Source organism: Anabrus simplex, chromosome 2 (genome assembly GCF_040414725.1).
Source record: "Anabrus simplex isolate iqAnaSimp1 chromosome 2, ASM4041472v1, whole genome shotgun sequence".
Lineage (NCBI taxonomy): Eukaryota > Metazoa > Arthropoda > Insecta > Orthoptera > Tettigoniidae > Anabrus > Anabrus simplex.
In genome coordinates, this window is record NC_090266.1 from 648,045,846 (window position 1) to 648,071,783 (window position 25,938).

The 25,938-nt window shown below is 39.7% G+C and overlaps 1 protein-coding gene across 5 annotated transcripts in view; it reads right to left on the reverse strand.

Moving 5' to 3' along the window:
* NfI (Nuclear factor I) overlaps positions 1 to 25,938 on the reverse strand; it is a 602,168-nt gene that overhangs the window by 302,105 nt on the left and 274,125 nt on the right. For all 5 annotated transcript variants that reach the window (XM_067141127.2, XM_067141126.2, XM_067141124.2 and 2 more), the window contains exon 3: positions 10,077 to 10,268. In XM_067141127.2, coding sequence (XP_066997228.1) covers positions 10,077 to 10,268 — 192 coding nt within the window. The remainder of the gene's footprint in view (positions 1 to 10,076; positions 10,269 to 25,938) is intronic.

Here is a 25,938-nt window from a genome sequence, read left to right on the forward strand (position 1 = left end):
AATAATTTGACGCACGTGATACTCTTTTGCTAGTGATTTATCCGACGACGCAGGATGAGCAAGTAGCGGCCGTGCCCTTAACTAAATTACAGCCACATTTGCCCTGTGTGAAAAAGGGAAACCACGGAAAAGCATCTTCGGGGATGCTGAAGATGGGGTTCGAACCTACCATCTTCGGAATACTAGCTCACAGCTAGGTGACCGAACGCGCAGCTAACTTGCTCGATTGACATAAGAATTACATATCTAGGTATGAAATGCCTTTCATTGCAGATTATTTTTTAAAACTGGAATCATCGTTATTATCAAATGCTCATGCGTAGGATCTGACTGATAATAACTGGGGACTATAGCTGGAAAGGGGAGTGGTTACATAGTGTTCTTGTTGAAATGCTAGTTTCTTATGCTCAAGGATATGGGATCGAACCCTGTCACAGCCAGCTGGCGTTTTCAGGTGTTTGAATCCAAGGGACCTGTGTCAGTAGATATAGTGGTTAGAGATTTACAAGTGGTCAGGTCTCCTTCCTGATGTGTTCGTCTGCCAAGTAGGCAGATCTGCATGTTACTTTTGGACCTTTCATAACATAGATCCGTTCTAAAGTCATGCGCACAGTAAGTCCCGTAGCTGCACAGATTCCTACTGCTACCTAATGAAGAAGAGTGAAATGGTCCATCACTTGGAACATTTCCTTCTACAGGAAAGTTCCTCTCATTCGAATTCAATTTGCTATCAGTGAAAGAAAATTTGGAAGCGGTTGCAACAATACTATACAAGGAAAATGTGAAAAGCCCAAAGAAGTCTCAATGGGAAATTGTGCAAGGAGTTGGCACTACATTTAAACAGTCCTCTTTCGAATAAATTATCCTATTCCTTGGCCTGTGAAATGAGGCTACAATAGTTGCATCTAACAATATCCCCAGCTTTTCATGCAGTGTCTGCCTTGTCTCTGAGCTTATTGGGTTGTGACGTTGTTGGTTTATATTAAAGAGACGACTTCGGTATGTTCACGAACTTATAAATCAGTGACATAGTCATGTAAGAAGATATCCCTTGCTTCAGGAAACGCTAAAATAATTGACACAGGTTTATTCCCTCATACAAAACACTACTTGTTTTGAGTTTTGTGGACAATTCCATTGATACGCATTCCTCTCGGATTACAGCGGTAAGATCTCCTCCCCTTCCCTCTCTAGTAATTCCCACCTTATTATGTAATCACCGAGCGAGTTAGCCGTGTGGTTAGGGTCGCGCAGCTGTGAGCTTGCATTCGGGAGGTAGTGGGTTCGAATCCCACCGTCGGCAGCCCTGAAGATGTTTTTTCCGTGGTTCCTCATTTTCCCACCAGGCAAATGATGGGGCTGTACCTTAATTAAGGCCACGGCCGCTACCTTCCCAATCCTAGTACTTTCCCATCCTTCCGACACCGAAAACCTTCAATGTCTTAGTGCGACGTTCAACACGTAGCAACAAAAATGTGTGTATATGTATGCCGACCCCACGATGTAGGGGTAGCGTGCATGCCTCTTACTGCGAGGTCACGGGTTTGATTCCCGGCCAAGTCAGGGATTGTTACGTGGATCTGAGGGTTGGTTCGAGGTCCACTCTGCCTACGTGATTACAATTGAAGAGCTATTGACGGTGAGATAGCGGCCCCGGTCTAGAAAGCCAACAATAACGGCCGAGAGGATTCGTCGTTCTGACCACACGGCACCTCATAATCTGCAGGCCTTTGGGCTGAGCAGCGGTCGCTTGGTAGGCCATGGCCCTTCGGGGCAGTTGCGTCATGGGGTTTGGTTTTCTTATATATCATGTAATCCAACAAGCGGGCTAGACGAAACCATAATCTATGTCCCCAGTTAAGTTCCATGTGAATCTCCTGTGAAAATGAGACTCGCCTGTCTCGAGACTGCTTGCTATACTTGCCGGCCAAGCGGACTGAGCGGGTACAGAACATGTTTTAGTTTGTCTCTGATAGTGGTACGTTTTAGAACCTAGGTGTCTCTTAAGAATGAAGAGGTGTAAAACACACAATACGGCGGTGATATAATGAATTAGGCACGTTCCTAGCGTCCTCCTGGAGTTAGAACGGAAATCGGAACTGGGATTAGAGTTTGTTCCTCTCCCGTGTTGGCAGTACCCGGCTGTTTCAATGATCAAGTCATCGGTATTATGAAATTCTCAACCCTTTCAGACCGTGATTTTCCAGTCAGAGGTAGACGAGCCCCAATCTTAAAGAAAGCGTCTTGCTCATTTTATTTGCATTTCTCACATGCTCTTATTCACGTACAGGGTGTAAGGAATCGTCCATTGCCTATTTTTAACCATTTCTCCTTCTACCGCTTCCCCACAACAGTGGGGTTGCGGGTGAGAACTGCGTCGCACAATTGGATTTGGTCCCTGTTTAACAACCGGATGCCCTTCCTGACGCCAACCCTATATGGAGGGATGTAATCTCTATTGCGTGTCTCTGTGGTGATTAGTAGTGTGGTTTGTTGGCTGATATGAAGAGAAGAGTGTTGGGATAGACGCAAACACCCAGTCCCCGAGCCATAAGAATTAATCAGAAGCGATTAAAACCCCGAGTCGGACTCTATTTTTTAACCATTTATGATATCAAAGTTAAATACGGTAAGTAAAATCCTCGATAAGTGCATGTTTTATAATATTAAGACTGCGTCACCTAGTATACTTCGAGCGAGACTTCTGAACTCCTGTTAATTTATTCTTGCATTTCAATAATATCCTTATGTAAAACGTTATATTACCAAGAAGACGAACAGAAATAAGATGAAGGATTAGGAAAGGGTACAAAACGATCAGAACACTGTAATGGAAGCAGGATTTAAAAGAGTTAACAGAGATTTCGTTTTCCAATTTGCTTTACGTCGCATCGACACAGGTAGGTCTTAGGGCGACGATAGGATGGGAAGGTGCTAGGAATGGGAAGGAAGTAGCCGTGGCCTTGTTTAAGGTATAACCCCATCATTTGCCTGGGGAGGGACGTGTTCCACTCTTCTTGACATAGGCCATGTAGCAGTCGGAGTCTGTAGCTACGGCAATCGTTGTGTGTACGATTGCAGACCGCGCTTGTTTATCACAGGTCCACAAGTATACCGCAGGTCTGCCTACTTGCCAGGGGTTTCACTGCTGGGTATGAGGGCTAAATCATTGTTCATCTCTGGTAAGGAGAACCCAACCATTTCCTTCAACAAATCTTTTAACTCCACTAACCATTGTCGTACCTTATTCCGTTGTGGATTCAAACTACTGTGTTTATTAATCTAGAAAAAATATGTTATTACACACTTACCCTACACAATACCTCAAATGTAAATAGGTCAATACGCACTTCACAATAAGATAGTTAAAAAGGCTTTCTATTCCTTTATAATAAATAAAACATGGTTATTTAATACGTCAGAACTGTCTGAATCTCAAGGCGATCAAGAGGGAACTTGCCATTCACATTCGTATTTTTTGGATTGTTAGCAAACACGGAATATATAAATCCATTAACTGTACAATTGGTAAAAAGTGGTAGCGAGGGTTCTTCAAAAAGAAAAAAAGGACAAAGAAGCAGATTACTGGAGGGTGTTTGGGCAGATGAGCTTAACTAAAGTGAGTGAATGCAACGCCAGTCTGAGTTCATGCACACAGCTTCAGTAGAGATCATTCCTAACTTGACCTTTCTCTCGTCATCATAACTAGACTATCTTCCTCTCATTACTCCCAACTATTTGTATTACTTCTCGCTACTTTCATATTTCATTTCGCTGTTTATAACTATATTTATTTTACTCGAAAGTGGTCACCCTATAGCCTAACAACTTTTTCTTCATTCTGTCGGGAATCAGGCTGCTGTTGTTCTGGCAAACTCTTGTTCCGAGAAATGCCCTGGCCATTTCGAACTCTATCCCGTATGTACCATTTTAACGTAGGCTACTGGGTTTCTCTACCAAAGACGTTATGTATGATTTTCACGGGTTTGCTTGAGTGCGGGTGTTTCAATTACTATTATCTTACATACTTTTTAACTACAATATGGCCGTTACGCCTGCAGAAAGAGGCACGTGACTGTCATGTTGAGAAAATACTAACCGACAGTGCATAAAAGTGTTTGATTATTTGGATCGCAGATCCGTGTGGCACAGCACTACTCTGTTCTGTACAACTATTACAGCCTACAGCTACTTTCCTGTATTCTAATAATAATAATTTCGTGTGGCTATTTCTAGCCGAGTGCAGCCCTTGTAAGGCAGACCCTCCGATGAGGGTGGGCGGCATCTGCCATGTGTAGGTAAGTGCGTGTTATTGTGGTGGAGGATAGTGTTATGTGTGGTGTGTGCGAGTTGCAGGAATGTTGGGGAAAGCACAAACACCCAGCCCCCGGGCCATTGGAATTAACCAATGAAGGTTAAAATCCCCGACCCGGCCGGGAATCGAACCCAGGACCCTCTGAACCGAAGGCCAGTACGCTGACAATTCAGCCAACGAGTCGGACATCTATTCTAATTACAACCCGTAAACTGCTCATTCTTCTACAAAGGTTTTGGATGTTCCCAAGATGTGTCCTACCTCCAGTTGGATTTCGTCATTTTTTTCTTACCATCATTGCAATTTAGTTTAAGATATACTCACCCTATATCAGATTATTATCGATATTAATCTAAAACTTGTCCTCAAAGAGTAACATTGTGTCCACATTCGAGCACGTATCTGTAGGCCCATTGACTTCAATATCCGTTTCAGAACATCATCACTGCACCAGAAAAACAGCAATGAGACAGACTTAAATTTTTAGTTTATGAATTCCTCTTATAATTTTAAGTAGGCCTTGCTTGACTATAGAGCCAGTACGTACATGTTGAATCATGTTGAAATTTTACATAAGTTATGTCATTACCGGGCGAGTTGGCCGTGCGGTCAAGGGCACGCAGCTGTGAGCTTGCATTCGGGAGATAGTGGGTTCGAATCCCACTGTCGGCAGCCCTGGAGATGGTTTTCCGTGGTTTCCCATTTTCACACCAGGCAAATGCTGGGGCTCTACTTTAATTAAGGCCACGGCCGCTTCCTTCCAACTCCTAGCCCTTTCCTATCCCATCGTCGCCGTAACACCAATTTGTGTCGGTGCGACGTAAAGCCACTAGAAAAAAAATTATGTCATATTGTTCTTGAAGAGGTGCAAGGATGAGTAGAAATATTGATTATAGAATATGGGATGAAATGAACTTATAAATGAAGACAATACAAACGCCCATGACAATATCTGGACTCAAACCGGTAGCATACGAATCGCACAGTTCGACAGCGTCATAATTACACGTATAATAAGGGCTAACCCATGTGAGGAAGACCACAAAATATACAGTACATGAGATGTTTGATATTCACGTGAAGCACATTGAAATTCAGAGAGTCTACAGAACTTGATCCCTTTGTTATATCAATGTACTGGGCGAGTTGGCCGTATTACAGCATTATTATTATTATTATTATTATTATTATTATTATTATTATTATTATTATTATTATTATTATTATTATTATTATCATACTTTTATAGCGTCATTGTGCACATCATAATTTTTGTTTGCTTTTCTATTTGATTTAAGTCGCACCGACATAGTTAAATATTATGTTGACGATGGGATAGGAAAGAGCTAGGAGTGGGCCGTAAGCGATCGTGTCCTTAATTAAGGTACAGCCGCAGCATATACCTGCTGTTAAAGTGGGAAGCCACAGAACATCATAAATCGCTTGGTAGATTTCTGATACGATATTACTATGAAATACTGATGATTTTACTCAGCGTGTGGTGCTTGTTTGATAATCATACAAATCAAGTGAAAAATACATACACAAAAGGAAAAAATAACCAATAAAATAGAAAAAAGGAAGGTCTATAGGCTAAAGTTCAGGTTTTCTATCGAAACACAACTTCTCGTATTTCATCCAGGAATTCCAAGAAAGCATGCAGATGGCATTCTTGCAAGACTTGCAAAATTTCATAGCCCCTTCCGCACAGTCACAGTAAGGGTAATCCCTCCACCACCAACTGTGGAGTGTAAAAGCTAGAGGTGAACGAAAACCTGTTCTATACCCACTCGGCCAACTAAGCCAGCGAATGTAGCGAAATTATACGCACCAGTCTCGACGGAAGCGAGTTCCGCTAGCACACCCAGCCAACGAGTATACCGAACTTGTACCCGCTAGCGTGTTCCGCTCTCACAACAAACCCGCATGAAACTTAACTGGGGACGTACAGTATGGTTTCGTCTCGCTCGCTTACTGGATTACATCCAAGTAACGCGGGAATTACTAGAGTGGGAAGACAAGAAAATTTTATGAGTGTAGTCCGAGAGGAATGTATATTAGGATTAATGGCATGGTTCATAAAGTCTGAAACAAGTAGCGGTAAATGTATATTGTATGAAGGAATAAACCTGTGTATTATTTTTAGTGTTTCCTGAAGCAAGGGATAGAGAAATAGCTTTTTAAGTGACTATGTCACTAATTTCTAAATTCACGAATACATCGAAATCGTCTCTTCAATAAAAGCGAATATTACAGCCCAATGAGCTCAAAGACAAGGCACCGGGCGAGTTGGCCGTGCGCGTAGAGGCGCGCGGCTGTGAGCTTGCATCCGGGAGATAGTAGGTTCGAATCCCACTATCGGCATCCCTGAGGATGGTTTTCCGTGGTTTCCCATTTTCACACCAGGCAAATGCTGGGGCTGTACCTTAATTAAGGCCACGGCCGCTTCCTTCCAACTCCTAGGCCTTTCCTATCCCATCGTCGCCATAAGACCTATCTGTGTCGGTGCGACGTAAAGCCCCTAGGAAAGACAAGGCAGACACTACACGAAAAGCTGGGGGATATTGCTAGATGCAACTATTGGAGACTCAGGAATTGGATAATTTCTTACAAAAAGGATTGTTTAAATGTAGTGCCAATTCGTTGTACAATTTCCTATCGCGACTTCTTTGGGTTTTCTCATTTTCCTTCTAGAGCATTGTTGCAACCGCTTCCAGATTTTCTTTCACTGACAGCAAAGTGAATTCGGATTGAACGGAGTTTTCCTGGAGAAGAAATGTTCCAAATGATGGACCGTTCCACTCTTCTTCATTAAACAGCAGTAGGAATCTGTTCATGTAGTCAGAAAACGTTTATGCTTTAGGGCAGTGGTATTCAAAGTTTTTGGTTGGCGTACCCACAAAATCCAATTGTTTTAACTTCGTACCCCCGAGGTATATTGCGATTAGATTAGAAATAACCAATGATCGTTGTTGGATGCCATATAATATTAACTATAACCATCATCGTCCGCACCTTATCCCGCTTTCCTGCACGCAATGAGGCCGGGGATCTAAGGTCGCATGCATTCCCTGTTACTCCAGCAACACCAGGAATCAAACCACGGTCGCCGAGATGACAGGCAAGCAGCTAAGTCGCTACACCACCATGTTCCCCAGTAATAACAATAACGTCACTGGGCAGAGCAAACCTCGTAACCCCTTCGGAGTAAAGTTTACAGAAGACGTCTAAAACTGAGCGGTCAGCACTGGCCGGAGAACTCTTCCTGGCATTTTCATTGTTTAATGATAGGCCAGTTATTCGACAACTGGAGTCGTCAGGCAACGCGGCAAGCCTTCACAATACAGAAAGAGAAACGTGGTTTTCTCGTGAGTGGAACTACGATGTTTTCATTGCCTAAAAATGGCATATATACGAGTATTATTAATGCAACAATTACTATTGTACTATATTCAAAGCTACTGAATAAACTGAAGTGAATGAGTCGATTTGGAAATAAAAATTTAAAAGGAGCAATGCAGCGTAAATAAGCATTTATATACCAAGTCAATGGGAGGTACAAACTGACACATACTTTTTTTGCTATTTGTTTTACGTCGCACCGACACACATAGGTCTTATGGCGACGATGGGGTAGAAAAGGCCTAGGAATGGGAAGGAAGCGGCAGTGGCCTTAATAAAGGTACAACCCCAACATTTTCCTGATGTGAAAATGGGAAACCAGGAAAGCCATCTTCAGGGTTGCCGACAGTGGGGTTCGAACCCACTATCTCCCGAATACTGGATACTGGCCGCACTTAAGCGACTGCAGCTATCGAGTTCAGTGTTATAATAATAATAATAATAATAATAATAATAATAATAATAATAATAATAATAAACCACATAATTTGTTATGCGTGAAATTGCAACACAAGAAAAGTCACCTCTGTTTTGTAATTGTATTATTGTATTACTATATTATTATTATTGTTATTATTATTATTATTATTATTATTATTATTATTATTATTATTATTATTATTATTATTATTTATAACATGACACTTTACCGCAATGTTATACAGTCCAGACGAAATTGGATAAAATATATAATGGCCGAAGGATAAATAAAACATGGAATATACATTTAAAGGAATATATTTTGCCTGTTTTATGAGTTCGTAGCATTGTAATCATTTAGGTGAGTCTAGAAGTGTCCGGCCCTCTCGCGAGCGACATAATTAGAAGACATGGAACATTTGTCTATATTTATCACAAGGTTCTCCCCGAGATGAGACACTCTTGGGACAGAGCAACCAAACACGCATCTGTACTCAGAGAAATCATGGAAGTTTTATTAACGGTAGCCTATCATATGTCATGAGTGACGAAAATACTTTTAAAAAGTCACTAGAAATTATTAAAAATTGAAATAACGTTCTCTTGGCTTCTGCTGTAAAGGGGAACTTCTTCGGAACAACATCAGTTCAGTGTCAGGAGTACTAACGATGAGAGTGTGAAGAAATGTTGTGGATTTGAAGTGGACGAAGCAGTGTCCTGTTTATCATCTGATGGGTCAATCATAGCTACGCATATAATGTGAGCCAGCGGCTTCATAGTCGATCCAACAACAAGATTTGAGACAGCTCGAAAGATAAAGAGGTTGATGTTGAAGTGACGGGCTGAGGAATCATACGACTGTTCTTTGGTGCTCGCTGGACAGTTCCAAAATTATCGATGATTTTATTCAAATTCTTTAAGGTAAATTCATCTACTGTACAAAAAATAGCCCTGAGTATCTCAAGAGATGCTTTATACGCCATCACCTGTGCGGTTTAATCGAAAAGTAAAATAAAGCACGTGCTCCGTAGGGTGGCTTCCTTTGGATTTCTCAATTATGAAAAATGAAAATCCACAGCCTGTTTTCAGTCATTTGACCGGGTCAGGGATGGAATGAATGAAGCCCCCATCTGGCGGCGAGGATAGGAAATGTTCCGGCTGCCGAAGCCTGTCGCACTCCTCTGGGGCAATGATAAATGACTGATAGATGAAATGAAATGCGAATGGAGAGTGTTGCTGGAATGAAAGATGACAGGGAAAACCGGAGTACACGGAGAAAAACCTGTCCCGCCACCGCTTTGTCCAGCACAAATCTCACATGGAGTGACCGGGATTTGAACTACGGTATCCAGCGGTGAGAGGCCGGCACGCTACCACCTGAGCCACGGAGGCTCGGATTTCTCAATTATAATTATCAAAAATTTATCTTTATTTTTTTCTCTGTTTTATCTTTAAACTAATATTACTGAGCTATAGCTATTTGTAACCCTTGCCTAAGGACAGCTATCACCTGAGAATTTCTTCTCCGAAATGTAATAAGAGTATGCTGTCTATAATTACACTGCGCTCCCACTTATGTGTTCTTACAGTGATTTTGTCACCATCGACATCGATTTACTTCATCACCAATACGATTCCGGGCGAAGATACTTTTTAATGTATATTTGAGATAATACGTTAAAGGTTATTTTCTGTGAAGATCATCTCCATGAATGATAGTAATAAATGGATTAGTAATTCATTTTTCGTCACAGACGATTCCATGCCCGGCAATATACGATGAAAACTTAGAGTGGGAAAGAACAAGTGGAGTGAGGCAAGGAATGTGAATGATGAAGTATGGTAGGGAGTCCCGCCACGTGGCTGTCGAGTCTCACGGGTAAGTATGAAGGTCAGGCGCGGAAAGTTCACGGAAATATCACTGCAGTAGTACACCCACCTTGTCGGCTTGACGCAAGCAGTCGATGCGGCGCATCTTGCCCTTCTGATCTGGGTTCGAGAGCACGCACATGGCAGGTTTCTTGCCCGTGATACTCAACACGAAGTCCTCGCGGCATTCTTGCGTGATGTCCTTTCTCAGCTTCCCCAGTAGCCGCGAGGCCCACTTCTGCTTCACCTCCACCTTCTCGTTCTGGAAAATAAGAAAGCAAATAGAGTGTTTATAAAAATACTCCACATTTAATTTCTCAGAAGTCATATGAAAAATCTATTTTAAGTCAATAGTGTTTCAAGGGAGACCTACAAGGTACTGTACATTTTCACAAAGACTTTCGTGAAATAGTCACTGTAAATTAAATATCTTTCGGTTCATAAAGGACGGTGAAATGAAAAAGGGATCCAAAATTAATGAACTCAGAATAATAAAGAAAGAAAGAAAGAAAGAAAGAAAGAAAGAAAGAATTAATGAAAGAAATAAAATCGCTTTCCTTTGAGTTACTGAGAGAAGTTTAAGAGTTACTGGTGTTACAGAACTTCGTCAGTGTAAATGTCCAAAAGTTCAAGAATGAGTGATGGTAATCTATAACGATGCAAATAAAAACTAATGGGTTCCTAAGCAGAGGACAGTATTCTTGTGGGGTACATCTGATAGGTTCACTTTCGCAAAAATATAATTCTCCTTATCTCGTTCTGTTCATGGGATTTACAATTTTTCTACCAACTAATTTCTGTGTGCGGATATTATGGAACTAAACGTACATGAGAGTATAAAACGTGGAGAGGTAGAACTACGGTATATTAGTACTATAATATTAAATCAAGTCGTGTAATCTGATAAATGTCGAGAATAACGGGCATAAGTGTGGACTACTACTACACATGAGAAGAAAGTGAGTAGCTACAGCTTTGAATACTGAAAAACTAGCAAATTTCAATATTTTCTTATTTAGCACATATAGCTCATAACCCATTTTAATTCACTGAAATAAAATCTTCTATTAAATATAAGGGTCTGTTTTCAATCTTCTTACACGTAGTAAAATGCAAAATGTTAATTATTGAAAATGGCGGCCACTCCCTTGTCGAAGCTGAGATTTTTACGCAGTAATGAGACAATTTCAAAATCCGATTTTTAACATTTTGAAGTTTGAAGTTAGATCTAAGAAACTGATTACAATCCGCTTTTTAGGTGAAAAAATAAAGTTCATAAATGTAATTCTATTTCTCGATTATTTTTTCTCGGTATTTTAGTTTTAATATCTTTAGAAAACAAAATATGAGGCAGAGAGACATAAATCGTGTAATTTACCTAGATGATACTTGTGACTGTTTCATCAAGGCGAACTTAGATAGTTTGTTCTGAGCAATAAAACTATTTCGAAATATATATTTGTTGAAAGTGGTAAGCTGTATATACCCCAAACTTAGTTAGTCGGGGGCCAGTTAATATACAACAACTTGATCGAAAGCAGAATTTTGTTTCCAAGATCACGGTTATGTCGGTGGCTTTCGAGGGTGATTAAATGGGAAAACATCGTGTGTTTACTTCCGTGGGCAAAATTCCGTCACTCCTATGGGTATTAAATCGACATCAATCGAAGGGACGTTACGCAAATAGCATTATTATGTCTGAAACGGAGGGTTTCACGGAAGATGTACGGTCCTCTAACAAAGGGAGCTTTTTAGTTGTAAGAGACAAATTTCGCTATCAATTAACATGTCCTAAATGTAATAGTAATATTCATTTAGCCATAAGATCAACGGTAGTGTTATAATTAATTACTGAAACATTGCTGGGCGAGTCCGAGCAGTTCGCTGATGATGACGTAGAATAAAATTGCGTACGAATTGTAGAAGTATACCTACAGTTTTATTTTAAAGTTACATAAATCACTTTATACCGATAACGATTTTTGATAGTACGAACAAAATTTCAATCTCAATAAAGCTATTTCACTACCAAGTACTGCATAGGAATGTATCAAAATGTTAGGGTTTTAATATTTCTGTATCATTCATAGTGAAAGATAAAGTATTATACAGCATGAAATCTTGATCGTAGATATATATAAACGTGAATGCTAAAACGATTAAATTGCCGCATTTCTGTTCAGAATAATTTTGTCATTCTGTGTTCAACCTATGTAACAACAGCAGGCTTACAGCGATGTTCTTATGTCTCAATTGAACATCACACCATGTTTAATTGCAATTGATGCGTTGGATAATCCACATTCCAACAAAAACGCAGCAAAAATTTAATATATAAAAACTAAGAATATAATTCATTTACGGCCGAATTATCATTACCTTAAGGTTTATGATACCTTAACTGATCATCCTGCAATCGATCTGCTCCAGCTCAAATATTTCCCTTGTGAGGGAGGGTGCAGTAGAACTACGTCATGGTGACCAGCTAGGCGAGGCCACGTGGAAACTTTGAATGAGACTTAGGAGTGTAGAGGGGAGAAAGAAATGTGGAAGGCCAGGAAAATGGACAACCTAGAAGATTTCAACTTCATGCAGTGTAGAAATGTTCAGAAGGAGGATAAGATTGATATCATTCTAATGATCTTATCATATTTATTGGAAAAGTTACAGGTAGGTTAGAAATTATTCTTACTAAGACAATAAAATATAGGATAATAATAGCAATGAAAGAAATAGTTGATCCTGAGCATGAAACAATATTTCAAGATGAATACATATCGAGAAAATCAGAGTATCGTCGAGGTAGTCCAGCTAAGAATGGTTGAGGAAAGAAAGTTAGATTTACTCCTACAAATACGGTTGTAAATTCAATTTTAAGACGTTTAGAATTGCTACCTAGTATCACTAATGAATATAAAGCCTGATAGAAGAGAAACGTCTCCTAAATAAATTAGAAGTTTATCGCCTAATATATTAGCCATTCTACCGGAACAACAACGTTCTTTCAACTAATCATAAGGATATTGAAAAATTTCATTTCATTTATTGTTCACAGTGGAATACAACAGGAGAAGATACAGACGGAAAGAAGAAGAAGGGAGTAAGGTCATAGCTTAGCCTGGGTTACAAAAGTTGAGGTACGAGATATTTCGTTATTAAATGAAAATTAAGTTGATTATTTCTTCGGTTGTGTCCATTAATCTTATTCTGCTACTTCTTCCTGTCCTTAATACCAATTTATTGCGGTCAGCACTTGAAGTGGCTTTGATCCAGTTTTACGGCAGTGTGCCCTTCCAATGTGGAGGGATGTATTCACCATCGCGTGTGTCTGTGGTAGATGGAAGTGTAGTGTGTTGTATGCAGAAGAGAAGCATATTCGGCCGAACATAAACACACAATCTCCGAGGCAGAATAATGAACCATACGCAGTTAAAATGCCCTGCCTTGTTGGGAATCGAATCTGGGCCCCTCTGAACAAAAGGTCAGTATGCTGACCATTCAGCTAAGGAGCCGAACTTTAGCAACAACGTCCCAATATCGTAACGTTCTTCTGACTTTCCTAGTTGGATGATCAGGACTTGCCTTGAACAAATTCACTATCTGAGGCAGGAAATTTGTTGAAAGTGCTCTAGCATAATATGTTATGTAATAAATATTTTCTCACATATTTGATGGGTGCTGTGGTATTTACTCATTTTGATAAGTATGAGATGTAATTTTTACCACAAATTAATTTGTTGTACTGGGCGAGTTGGTCGTGCGGTCAGGGGCGCGCAGCTGTGAGCTTGTATCCGGGAGATAGTGGGTTCGAACCCCACTGTCGGCAGCTCTGAAGATGGTTTTCCGTGATTTCCCATTTTCACATTAGGCAAATGCTGGGGCTGTACCTAAACTAAGGCCACGGCCACTTCCTTCCCACTCCTAGGCCGTTCCTATCCCGTCGTCGCTATAAGACCTATCTGTGTCGGTGCGACGTAAAACAAATTCTATTCTAATTTGTTGTAAAAACTCAACTACATTTCAAACTTTTCATGTCAAAATACTTGTCCTTATGGATATTCTGACCAACTGCTATCTCCTGTAAGTAAGAGTTGTTGATGATGATGATGATGATGATGATGGCTGGCATTACTTTCGTTGTTGTTCTAGGGAGCCTCATATCTACGTCATCGGTCGATACTAAGAATCCCACTGCCAATAATATCACTGTGCGGGGCCGGTACACGAACCCAGGATAACAGGACAGGTACCACTACAGGTCGGATTAAACATTGTGTAATACAGCTAGCCAAACTCAAGCCGTGAGAGTAGTGAACAGAAGAATTGGACAGTAAGTTTGTTAGTTGCGAAAGCCACGTGCTACTCCGGGCTCAGGAGTTAGCATTTTCCTTGTCAGTTGTTTAACGACGTCTAAAACATTGAATGTATTAAGCGACTGAAGGATGGGAAGGAAGCAGCCGTGTCCTTAATTAGGGCACAGTCCCAGCATTTGCTTGGTGTGAAAGTGGGGAAACCGCGGATAAATATCTTCAGACCAGTTGACAGCGGGATTCGAACCCACCATCCCTCGGATGAAAACTCATAGCCACACGACTCGAACTGCGTGCTCAACTCACTCGGTCAGATAATATGTAAATTACACTCTATAAGTCTTAGCTGATGATATTTCCTAAGATACTTATTTATTCTTGTAATTGCTAAACGTGCAGTGTATAGTTAAACATCCAATTCAGGTCAAATTAAGATGTAGGCAGCTGTTGCTGCTTATAAAAACCTACTTTGAGAAGATAATTTACATTTAAAGCAGTTAAGTAGTTAATACAAAGTCCGACTCTTCGGCTGCATGATCAGCGCCATGGCCCTCGGTTCAGACGTACCCAGGTACAATTCCTGCAGCCTTTTGGCACAATCAGCCATTAAGACCAAGTCGTCAGCATAGGCCAGACTGCTTACTACATTTCCACCTAACTGAATCCCTCCCTGCCACTTTATACCTTTCAGCAGATGATCCATGTAAACTACGAACAGCAAAGGTGAAAGATTACAGCCTTGTCTAACCCCTGTAAGTACCCTGAACCAGGAACTCACTCTGCCGGAGGACCACCTGGTATACAGTATATCTTCAAATAAACCATCTAACACACTTCTAAATAGTCAGTGAGTTTCGTCACCAGTGAAGAGATATTTACTCTCCAAGTACAACACTGTAAATGCAATAACAAGTATATATGGCAGATGGCCCATATGCATCGTACTTTTTACTTATACTTGTCCGTCATGCACTAATGGTGAATGGTATATCTAATAACTGATTTCACAGGGGCACTACTGCAACCAGACAAGTTACATCAGAATAGCAAGAGGTAACAATCAGACGGCCGCTCCCTTCATGTTCCTCAGCGCTACCCGTCTAATGCGCAACCTTGCGTTGCTAAGCTTCGATTTCGAACGCATAGTACTGCAGTAGGCTGGTATTTGGTAGAGTAGCACTACAGTTGTTGTCAATAAATCGACAATTGTTGGTGTGTTCAGCAACGGCGAATACATAGGCATAATTTTAATTCATGAAAAATCTGGTCGAAATGCAACCGAAGCTCATAGACATTATACGCAGGAGTTTCTAAATACTGCCTGCCACATATTCACCGAACATAGTTGCAATAAAGAGGTAATGGATCGTTCAAGGCACATTCAAGCAAATGTTTGGTAGAGTGGAATGTCTGTATGTGTATACATTCATGAGTTGTTATACTTTATTTTTTGCGTCTTTGGCGTATTTACAAATCTACCCTATTGCAGATCGTGTGTAATGAAATTACTACTATTTGTTTCCCATCCGAAATATAGCACTTTATAGCGCTCCTTTGTAAATCAGCAATTAGGCACTCCATTTATCATTAGCGCGTGCGGGACAGTTATAAGTAGAAAGTGCGTAGCCGGAGGACCACCTGGTATACAGTATATCTTCAAATAAACCATCTAACTAATGTCATTCCCGATAAACATGATTTGTTTATTGATGAGTTTATCAGGTCATTTAAACTCAAACAACAAACCTCAACTTAACCGATTTGCTCCTTATTATGTTAGAAATCTTTCTAAAGCATTAATTCTCCTCTTAAAATATAATAGTGAAAATCATAATTCATAGCGCAGAGTACAAAAAAAATATTCTGAGGTACCGATAAACTCTTTATTGTATCCGGTCAATGTACGTAAACAGAACAGAAATAACTGATTTTTTACAACGTAAGTTATACGGAAAATTACCTGGATTTCTGTGCACTGGAAATAAGATACTTAATACTCAATTGAAGTTCACCGTTCACTGAATTTCACAGCCTGCGACGTAATCCCAAAGTTGGTGTCGCTGAAGCGCACACACTGATCGCTCGCTCGCTCAGTGTGAGCGCCTCTGTTCTGAGATGAAGTGGCGTGTGGCTTTTATTGCCGTGGGTGTCCGAGGACAGGTTCGGCTCACCAGATGCGGGTCTTTTGATTGACGCTCGTAGGCGACATGCGTATCGTGATGAGGATGCCATGATGATGAAGACGACACATACACCCAGCCCCCGTGCCAGCGGAATTAACCAATTATGGTTAAAATTCCCGACCCTGCCGGGAATCAAACCCGGGACCCCTATGACCAAAGGCCAGCACGCTAACCATTTAGCCGTAGAGCTGGACACCTCTGCTCTGAATGTTCATGACATATTCTCCATCATAAAATAATCTACCATATGCTTAGTTATTGCTTGGCAAGCATCACTTTACGTTCCTAATATATTTAGTATTCATCACAAGTCTTGACATACTGTACATTTTCAAGTGTTCCTGGTATACCACTGAACTCTGTATCCAGCATTTTGTTCAACGAGGTAAGTTCTACAAAGGTGACATCACAATACATTTGCCATGATGATATTATTATTATTATTATTATTATTCGGCTGGTTGAATTCTGCACTGACCATAATTTAGTCCTTGCCAATACTTGGTTCAAACACCACAAACGACGGCTGTATACGTGGACGAGACCTGGAGACACTGGAAGGTATGAAATAGCGTAGACTTCATTATGATTAGGCACAGATTCAGAAACCAGGTGTTGGATTGCAAAACTTTCCCAGGAGCAGACGTGGACTCTGACCACAACTTGTTGGTCATGAAATGCCATCTGAAGCTGAAGAAATTGAAGAAAGGAAAGAATGCAAAAAGATGGGATCTAGACAAGTTGAAAGAAAAGAGTGTGATGGATTGTTTCAAGGAACATGTTGCACAAGGACTAAATGAAAAGGCCGAAGGAAACACAGTAGAGGAAGAGTGGAGAGTCATGAAAAATGAAGTCAGTAGGGCTGCTGAAGAAATGTTAGGAAGGAAGAAAAGATCAACTAAGAATCAGTGGATAACTCAGGAGATATTAGACCTGATTGATGAACGACGAAAATACAAGAATGCTAGAAATGAAGAGGGCAGAAAAGAATACAGGCGATTAAAGAATGAAGTGGATAGAAATTGCAAGGTGGCTAAGGAAGAATGGCTGAAGGAGAAGTGCAAGGATGTCGAAGGCTGTATGGTCCTGGGAAAGGTAGATGCTGCATACAGGAAAATCAAGGAAACCTTTGGAGAAAGGAAATCTAGGTGCATGAATATTAAGAGCTCAGATGGAAAGCCACTTCTTGGGAAAGAAGACAAAGCAGAAAGATGGCAGGAGCATATCCAACAGTTGTATCAAGGTAACGATGTAGATAATTTCGTTCTGGAACATGAAGGGGCTGTTGATGCTGATGAAATGGGAGACCCAATTTTGAGGTCAGAGTTTGACAGAGCTGTGAGTGACCTCAATAGGAACAAGGCACCTGGAATTGATGATATTCCCTCTGAATTACTGACTGCCTTAGGAGAAACCAGCATGGTAAGGTTATTTCATTTAGTGTGCAAGATGTATGAGACAGGAGAAGTCCCATCCGATTTCCGGCAGAATGTTGTTATACCTATTCCCAAGAAAGCCGGTGCTGACAGGTGTGAAAACTACCGCACTATTAGTTTAGTATCTCATGCCTGCAAAATTTTAACACGTATTATTTACAGAAGAATGGAAAAACAAGTTGAAGCTGAGTTGGGGGAAGATCAATTTGGCTTCAGAAGAAATGTAGGAACACGTGAAGCAATCCTGACTTTACGTCTGATCTTAGAGGATCGAATCAAGAAGGACAAGCCCACGTACATGGCATTCGTAGATCTAGAAAAGGCATTCGATAATGTTGATTGGACCAGGCTATTTATGATTCTGAAGATGATAGGGATCAGATACCGAGAACGAAGAATTATCTACAACCTGTATAAAAATCAGTCTGCAGTGATAAGAATCGAGGGCTTTGAAAAAGAAGCAGCAATCCAGAAAGGAGTGAGGCAAGGCTGCAGTTTGTCCCCTCTCCTTTTCAATGTTTACATAGAACAGGCAGTAAAGGAAATCAAAGAGAAATTTGGAAAGGGAATCACAGTCCAAGGAGAGAAAATCAAAACCTTGAGATTTGCGGATGATATTGTTATTTTATCTGAGACTGCAGAAGATCTCGAGAAGTTGCTGAATGGTATGGATGAAGTCTTAGGTAAGGAGTACAAGATGAAAATAAATAAGTCCAAAACAAAAGTAATGGAGTGCAGTCGAACGAAGGCAGGTGATGTAGGAAATATTAGATTAGGAAACGAAGTCTTAAAGGAAGTAGATGAATATTGTTACTTGGGTAGCAAAATAACCAACGATGGCAGAAGTAAGGAGGACATAAAATGCAGACTAGCACAAGCAAGGAAGAGCTTTCTTAAGAAAAGAAATTTGCTCACTTCAAACATTGATATCGGAATTAGAAAGATGTTTTTGAAGACTTTTGTGTGGAGCGTGGCATTGTATGGAAGTGAAACATGGACGATAACTAGCTCAGAAAGAAAGAGAATAGAAGCTTTTGAAATGTGGTGTTACAGAAGAATGCTGAAGGTGAGATGGATAGATCGAATCACGAATGAAGAGATACTGAATCGAATTGGTGAGAGGAGATCGATTTGGCTAAATTTGACGAGAAGAAGAGATAGAATGATAGGACACATCTTAAGACACCCAGGACTTGTTCAGTTGGTTTTTGAAGGAAGTGTAGGTGGCAAGAACGGTAGGGGTAGACCAAGGTATGAATATGACAAACAGATTAGAGCAGATGTAGGATGCAATAAATACGTAGAAATGAAAATGCTAGCACAGGATAGGGTGGCATGGAGGGCTGCATCAAACCAGTCTATGGACTGATGACTCAAACAACAACAATTATTATTATTATTATTATTATTATTATTATTATTATTATTATTATTATTATTATTATTATTATTATTATTATTATTATTATTATTATTATTATTATTATTATTATTATTATTATTATTATTATTATTGTTATAGTCAATAGTTTAGCAATAGTCTGCAGGTGGGATGCCACTAGTCTTTTGCTTTTTCATGTCATCGTCACACACTACGGCATTCTTGATCGTGTTGTTAGATGAACGTAGCTATTGCAACTGTATCCTGTACTTGTCAAAATGACCTAACAACAAAGCGACATTCTAAAATGTCAATACAGAAATAGTTATGAAATGAACAATTTTATTGGTATGCATTCTAGGTATACATTAAGGGAGTTTATTGCGGTGTTTTCCAGTTGAGTGCCTTGTGGATTAAGTGGTATCCGAATTGATTCTCGCAATATCTTTGAGCGTTGGTCCGAATTACTTTCCGTTGCTTACCTCTACCTGGATGTCATACAACCATTAAAATTACTAAAATAACTTATTTTGATAAATATTTCCATACATACAAACCAACGCTTACATCTCCGCTCGAAATTTAATACTAGTTTTACTCCTTCTATCCAAACATATTCCATTTGATAGAAATTTTGAAGGAGGTGCAAAGTTAACCCACGTAAAGCTGGGAAGTAATAAGAGAGAAAGCGAAAAAATCTACGCGATAAAGAGAACTTCATAAAACAAGAAAAGGAAAAACTGAAAAATTCACTATTATACGCTATGAAGTTTTACAAAAATGCTTTAAATTTCCGCCACTTAAATAGTGGAATGTATGTCTATTTTATCTGACAGTTGTAAGTTTGAATTTGAATAATAATAATAATAATAATATTAATAATAATAATAATAATAATAATAATAATAATAATAATAATAATAATAATAATAATAATAGGCCTATGTGTATGTTCAATCCTCAGCCCTAAGGCTGGTTGGATCCTCCAAAACTCTGCCATCAGCTGTTAAAGATGGCTTAGGCATCACTGAAGAGGCATACTAGGGAAAGGAAGAGTGTGGTAGTTTCCCGTTGCTTTCCTAACCGTGCCAGAAATTGCTATTACATATCAGTCTGCCAAGCCCACTGAATTGCATGCACCAACCGACCCTATGAGCAAATAGTTTCACACTATTCATGACAGGGACTGGCTGCATAAGGAATGACATTACTAGCATCGCTCATACCTCAGTCACTTTCATATTGTCAAAACCAAGGATAAGACAGAGACAGATCAATGAAAGTAACAAAATTGCTCTAGCCTATACCAAAAGTCATGGTGCACTGTAAACACTAGGTCCCGCCAGCAAAGGAATAATAATAATAATAATAATAATAATAATAATAATAATAATAATAATAATAATAATAATAATAATAATAATAATAATAATAATAATAATATGATTAATAATCACTAATACACCGCATGTTTTAACCATACCTACGACATATCCGCAACATGCAATCAACTCAGATGTACCCTTCCTAAAAACCGGAAGTCAATTCGGCCTTTCCCTTCGTTAGAAGCGAGAAATCAATTCGAAAATGAGCGAATCAATTTGGATACAGCCGTTTATTACATATTTGATACGGGAAGATCCTGTGTATAGCCGACAGCTACGTGACTCAAACCGGGCAGCCTCTTCCTTGAAAACGTGTTCAGATACGACATTGTGTGACAAAGATTTCAAGAGTGGGACTTAATTTGGTAGAAAGTACGTAGGTAGGCGAACATGAAGTATGCATGTTAACTTGTAAGAACACGAGGTGGAAGATCTCAGTAACCAAAAGGATGTCGACAGTGGGGACGTTTACGATTGCTGAATGGTAAATAGGAGAAAGTAGATCGTGTTCTCACACACAGAAAGAGATTCAAAATAACGCAAACTTGATGGTGCGAGATCTTATCCATTCTGTAATATAAGTTCTAACCTCAAGATTTCGACTCTCACAGTTCTCTGTTGTACGGGAGCGAAGTCAGATCACGTGACAGCAATGCTGGAGACATATTTTCCCACCCGGTTGATTCCGGGGCCGGAGTTATGGTTCATTCTGGGGGCTCTACACCATCATGTTCGGATCAATCGGAGGATCTATCACCCCGTAAACTCAGAACGAAGGAAGAGAATTTCTTTGGCACATTCAATGTGAACACCTTTTTGAAAACTAGTAAACAAAAGGAACTGACCAAAGTACTTGAATACAAATCAAACTTTTGTGGTCCAAACAATAAGATCCATATCGGATGAAGTTTCTGCACTGGAAAATTATAGAATACTGAAAGGACGGCCAGCCATAAAAGTTAAGAAGTCAGAGAAAACCAAGAATTCGGAGTTAATACTTGGAATAGCTTTCTTTATTCACATCTCTGTAACAGAGTCCATAGTAGGCTTCAAATTCAAAACTCCATTTCCCAGACTGCCTATACTAACTGCTGCAGGCGGAAATAAATTTCACACTCTCTTCAATGTTAACGCTCCTATTAATGAAGATAACAGAAAAATTCCCAACAAAGTAGAAGAATGATGGTCACAACTCAAGAAGAACTGTTCAAATCTCCGGGAAAACATGCCAAGATCCTGATAGGATATTTCAGTATTCAGACTGGGAAATAAATAAATAAATAAATAAATAAAGAAAGAAAGAAAGATAAAGAAAGAAAGAAAGAAAGAAAGAAAGAAAGTTCCGAAACGTTGCGGAGAAATGTCCGGCCCACCAAAGAACATAAATTGTGAAAGCTGATAGATGATTCTGAATCATTTGACATAAAAATAACGTCCACACAGTTTAAGAGGAAACCAAAGCAGATGAAAATACGGCGATCACCCAAATCTATGTAAGGAGAATTTAAAATTGATCATGCAGCAACCACGAGCCCGAAGGAAATAATTAACATCAGAGTGCAGAAGGGTGCTAATTTTGGTTCCGACCAATATTACACAAGGGTCAAACTGAAGCCTATCCCTGATAATCGGAGAAGGAATACCCTCAGAATACAGAAGTACAAAGTTAAAGAACTGAAATCAACGATGTAATCGTAATAAAGTATGAGAAAAACTCGCATATTAGACTCCTATGAGTAGGACAAAATGGTTCAAATGATCCAGGAAGGAGCAAAACAATCTTTCTTGCTAAACATATGAAACATCCATGGTGGAATGATGAGTGTCAAGATACTCTACGGAAACGTTCCGAAGCTTGGAACAAGTGGAACTCCAACAAAAAGGACTTCGAAGAATTTAAGATTCAAACGAAGAGGACAGCAGAGGTGTTCAAGAACGCCAAATGGAAGTTTGAAAGAGATCAGATGAGACAGATAGAAGATAACTTCAAGAAGAACAAAACCAAAAACTTCAATCACACGTTTAAATAAAAACTTAAAGGTTACTTATCACCCAAAATGACCAAGGTGAGCTGATTATGAGCAACATACAGAACTGTGAACACTTAGCTAAATCCTTCAAAGAGCTGCTTAACTGTGACCCTCCACAAGGCAAAATGATCTTCCAGAAACCACAAAACAAACTTCATGATTCAACCCCGCCAGATAAACTGGAAATTAAAGAGATGGTCAAGAGCTTGAAAAATAACAAAGCATCTGGCAAGGATTGAATTGTTGCTGAAATTCTGAAGCATGCAGGAGATAACTTACTAGAACAATTTGAAACACGTTTTCAACAGGTCTGGCTTATATGAAAGATCCCAGATGAATGGAAGGATGCTGTAATCCACCCGGTGCACAAGAAAGGTGAAAAAACAAACGTCAATAATTATAAAAGTATATCACTAGGACAGAAAAACATACAGATCAACAGCTAGGAGAAAAAGGATGGGCATGTATAGAACAGATCTTTATCATTAAGACCTTAATCAAAACGAAGACATTAGCAGCAGACAAGAAAGTGATCATGGCATTTGTGGACTTAAAACAAAGCATACGATTCCATACGACACATTAAGTGAAGTGCTTAAAGAATTTGGAATATATGATAAGATTACAACACTTATCCAACAAACACTGATAAAGACTGGACCGCAGGTTAAGTTTTTAGGTGAACTATGAGAACCCTTTGAAATCAAGACAGGTTTAAGACAAGGAGACGGTCTCTCTCCAACCTTGTTCAACTGGATCTTAGAGAAAGTTATCAGGGAATGGCGAAAATAAATGAGACAGTAGACAGTTCAACTTTCCAAATGGAATTAGATTAAGTCAGAGAAGAACCGGGCTTAAATCTGAATGCTTCGCATTTGCTGATGATGTAATATGTTTTGCAGAGAATCTAAAATTTGCAACAAAGGAGATTAACTACCTCAAGGAAATGGCAGAAAAAACAGGATTGGAAATGTCTTTTGAAAAGACGTAGTATATGAATATAAATGCCACAGACTCATCCTGAACAATGAAGACCAAGTATGGTGACATCAAAAGAGTAAGAAATTCAAGTACCTATGTGAAATTCCTACTCCAAGTATCAATGAAAAGGCAGCAATTAAAGAACGGGCGAAAAAGATGGTGACGGCATTGAGACTATGTCAGAACATTTACAAATCGAAATTCTTCTCCTATCACGCCAAATTCAGACATTACAGTACTGTAGCCAAACCTGAATGCTCAGATGCAACTGAGACAATAGCCAGAGGGAGACTCTCAGACCTGGGAAAGAAAGAAAGAAAGAAAGAAAGAAAGAAAGAAAGAAAGAAAGAAAGAAGGAAAGAAAGAAAGAAAGAAAGAAGGAAACGTTCCAGAAGTACATGGAAACTGAAGTCCCATGGGTGAAAGAAGCCCATCGAGATCTAGCAAAATGTGGAATCAGGGCAGAAGACATACAAAACAGAGAAGTCTTCAAGAGGAAATGTTGCGGAGGTGAAGGGTCTCTCCGACGAGGAAATGAGAAAGAACGAGCACGAATAAGCCAAAGGATGAAAGAGTACTGGCGAAGGAGACAGAGAACTTGAGAAAATGATGGAATCCGCAGGTGCTTGAATAATAATAATAATAATAATAATAATAATAATAATAATAATAATAATAATAATAAAGCATGAACGACAGTTGACTAAAAAGAAAATCTTTAGCTACATCATCAAATTAAAAGCAACTACTAAATTTGTAGAAGAAAGAAGAAAAGACGGCGGAAGTTGGCATCAATCCAAAACAAATCTTTAAAAGAGATATGTTTCGAGCTAAAATTGAAAAATTCAAGGGGTTCCTGGAAAAACGGAGTATGTGGTCAGAGGAGAGGAACCACAGCGAAATGATGAAGAAGTTCTTGGAGAAAAACCAGCAAGTCAATTGTTTATCGTGCTCCAAGAGAGGCCAAAATCGAAGAAAGAATAATAAAGGCAATCTCGCGGTCGTATGTGGCTGTCGGTAACGTGACCAAGCCACGGGACTTTGTTCTCCGTTGAATACGAAGAGTATGAGAGTGTGTGTGTGAGAGAGAGAGAGAGAGAGAGAGATCATTGGTGATGTTTGAAATCTGTAATTGGCGTGTAGACGAAAATGAGACTCAGATTATATGTTGAAGTTGAGTTATGAATGTACTGTATGTGAATTTGAATTTGTTATTATTTTGTTACAATGGAAGCCATTTCTTTTCAGTTTCTTTCTTTCTTTCTTTCTTTCTTTCTTTTTTAATCAGTTTACTCTCCAGGGTTGGTTTTTCCCTCTGACTCAGCGAGAGATCCTACGTCTACCGCCTCAAGGGCAGTGTCCTGGAACGTGTGATTTTGGGTCGGGGATAAAACTGGGGAGGAGAACCAGTACCTCGCCCAGGCGGCCTCACCTGCTATGCTGCACAGGGGCTTTGTGAGGGGATGGGAAGTTTGGAAGGGATAGGCAGGAAGAGGGAAGGAAGCGACCGTGGCCTTAAGTTAGGTACCATCCCGGTATTTGCCTGGAGGGAAAGTGGGAAACCACTTCCAGGATGGATGAGGAGGGAATCGACCCCCCTCCACTCAGTTGACATCCCGAGGCTTAATGGACCCCGTTCCAGCCTTCGTACTACTTTTCAAATTTCGTGGCAGAGCCAGGAATCGGACCCGGGCCTCCGGAGGTGACAGCTAATCACACCAACCACTACACCACAGAGGCGGACCTTTTCAGTTTCGGGTTAGTTAATTTATAACGGAAGAACCTCACAGTTATATATTTGCATTTATTATCAGTAACGATTTGCTACCTGGATGCAATGAGTCCTGTTATGTAGCGTCTACAATGAATACAAACCACAATTATTTTAGATGAACGTCAAAGAGAAACTTAAACTAAAATCTTAAACATATACTAAATTAATACAGTATAAGAACATGTTATATTTAATAAACCATTAGAAATTTAAGTACACACTATGTATGTATGCATGCATGCATGTATGGCCTTCCGACTCCAACTTGGCAGGTTCGGTCCTAGCTCAGTCCGATTGTATTTGAAGGTGCTCAAATACGTCAGCCTCGTCTCGGCAGATTTACTGGCACGTAAAAGAACTCCTGTAGGACTAAATTACTGCACCTCGGCATCTCCGAAAACCGTAGAAGTAGTAAGTGGGATGGCAAGTGACATTATTATTATTATTATTAT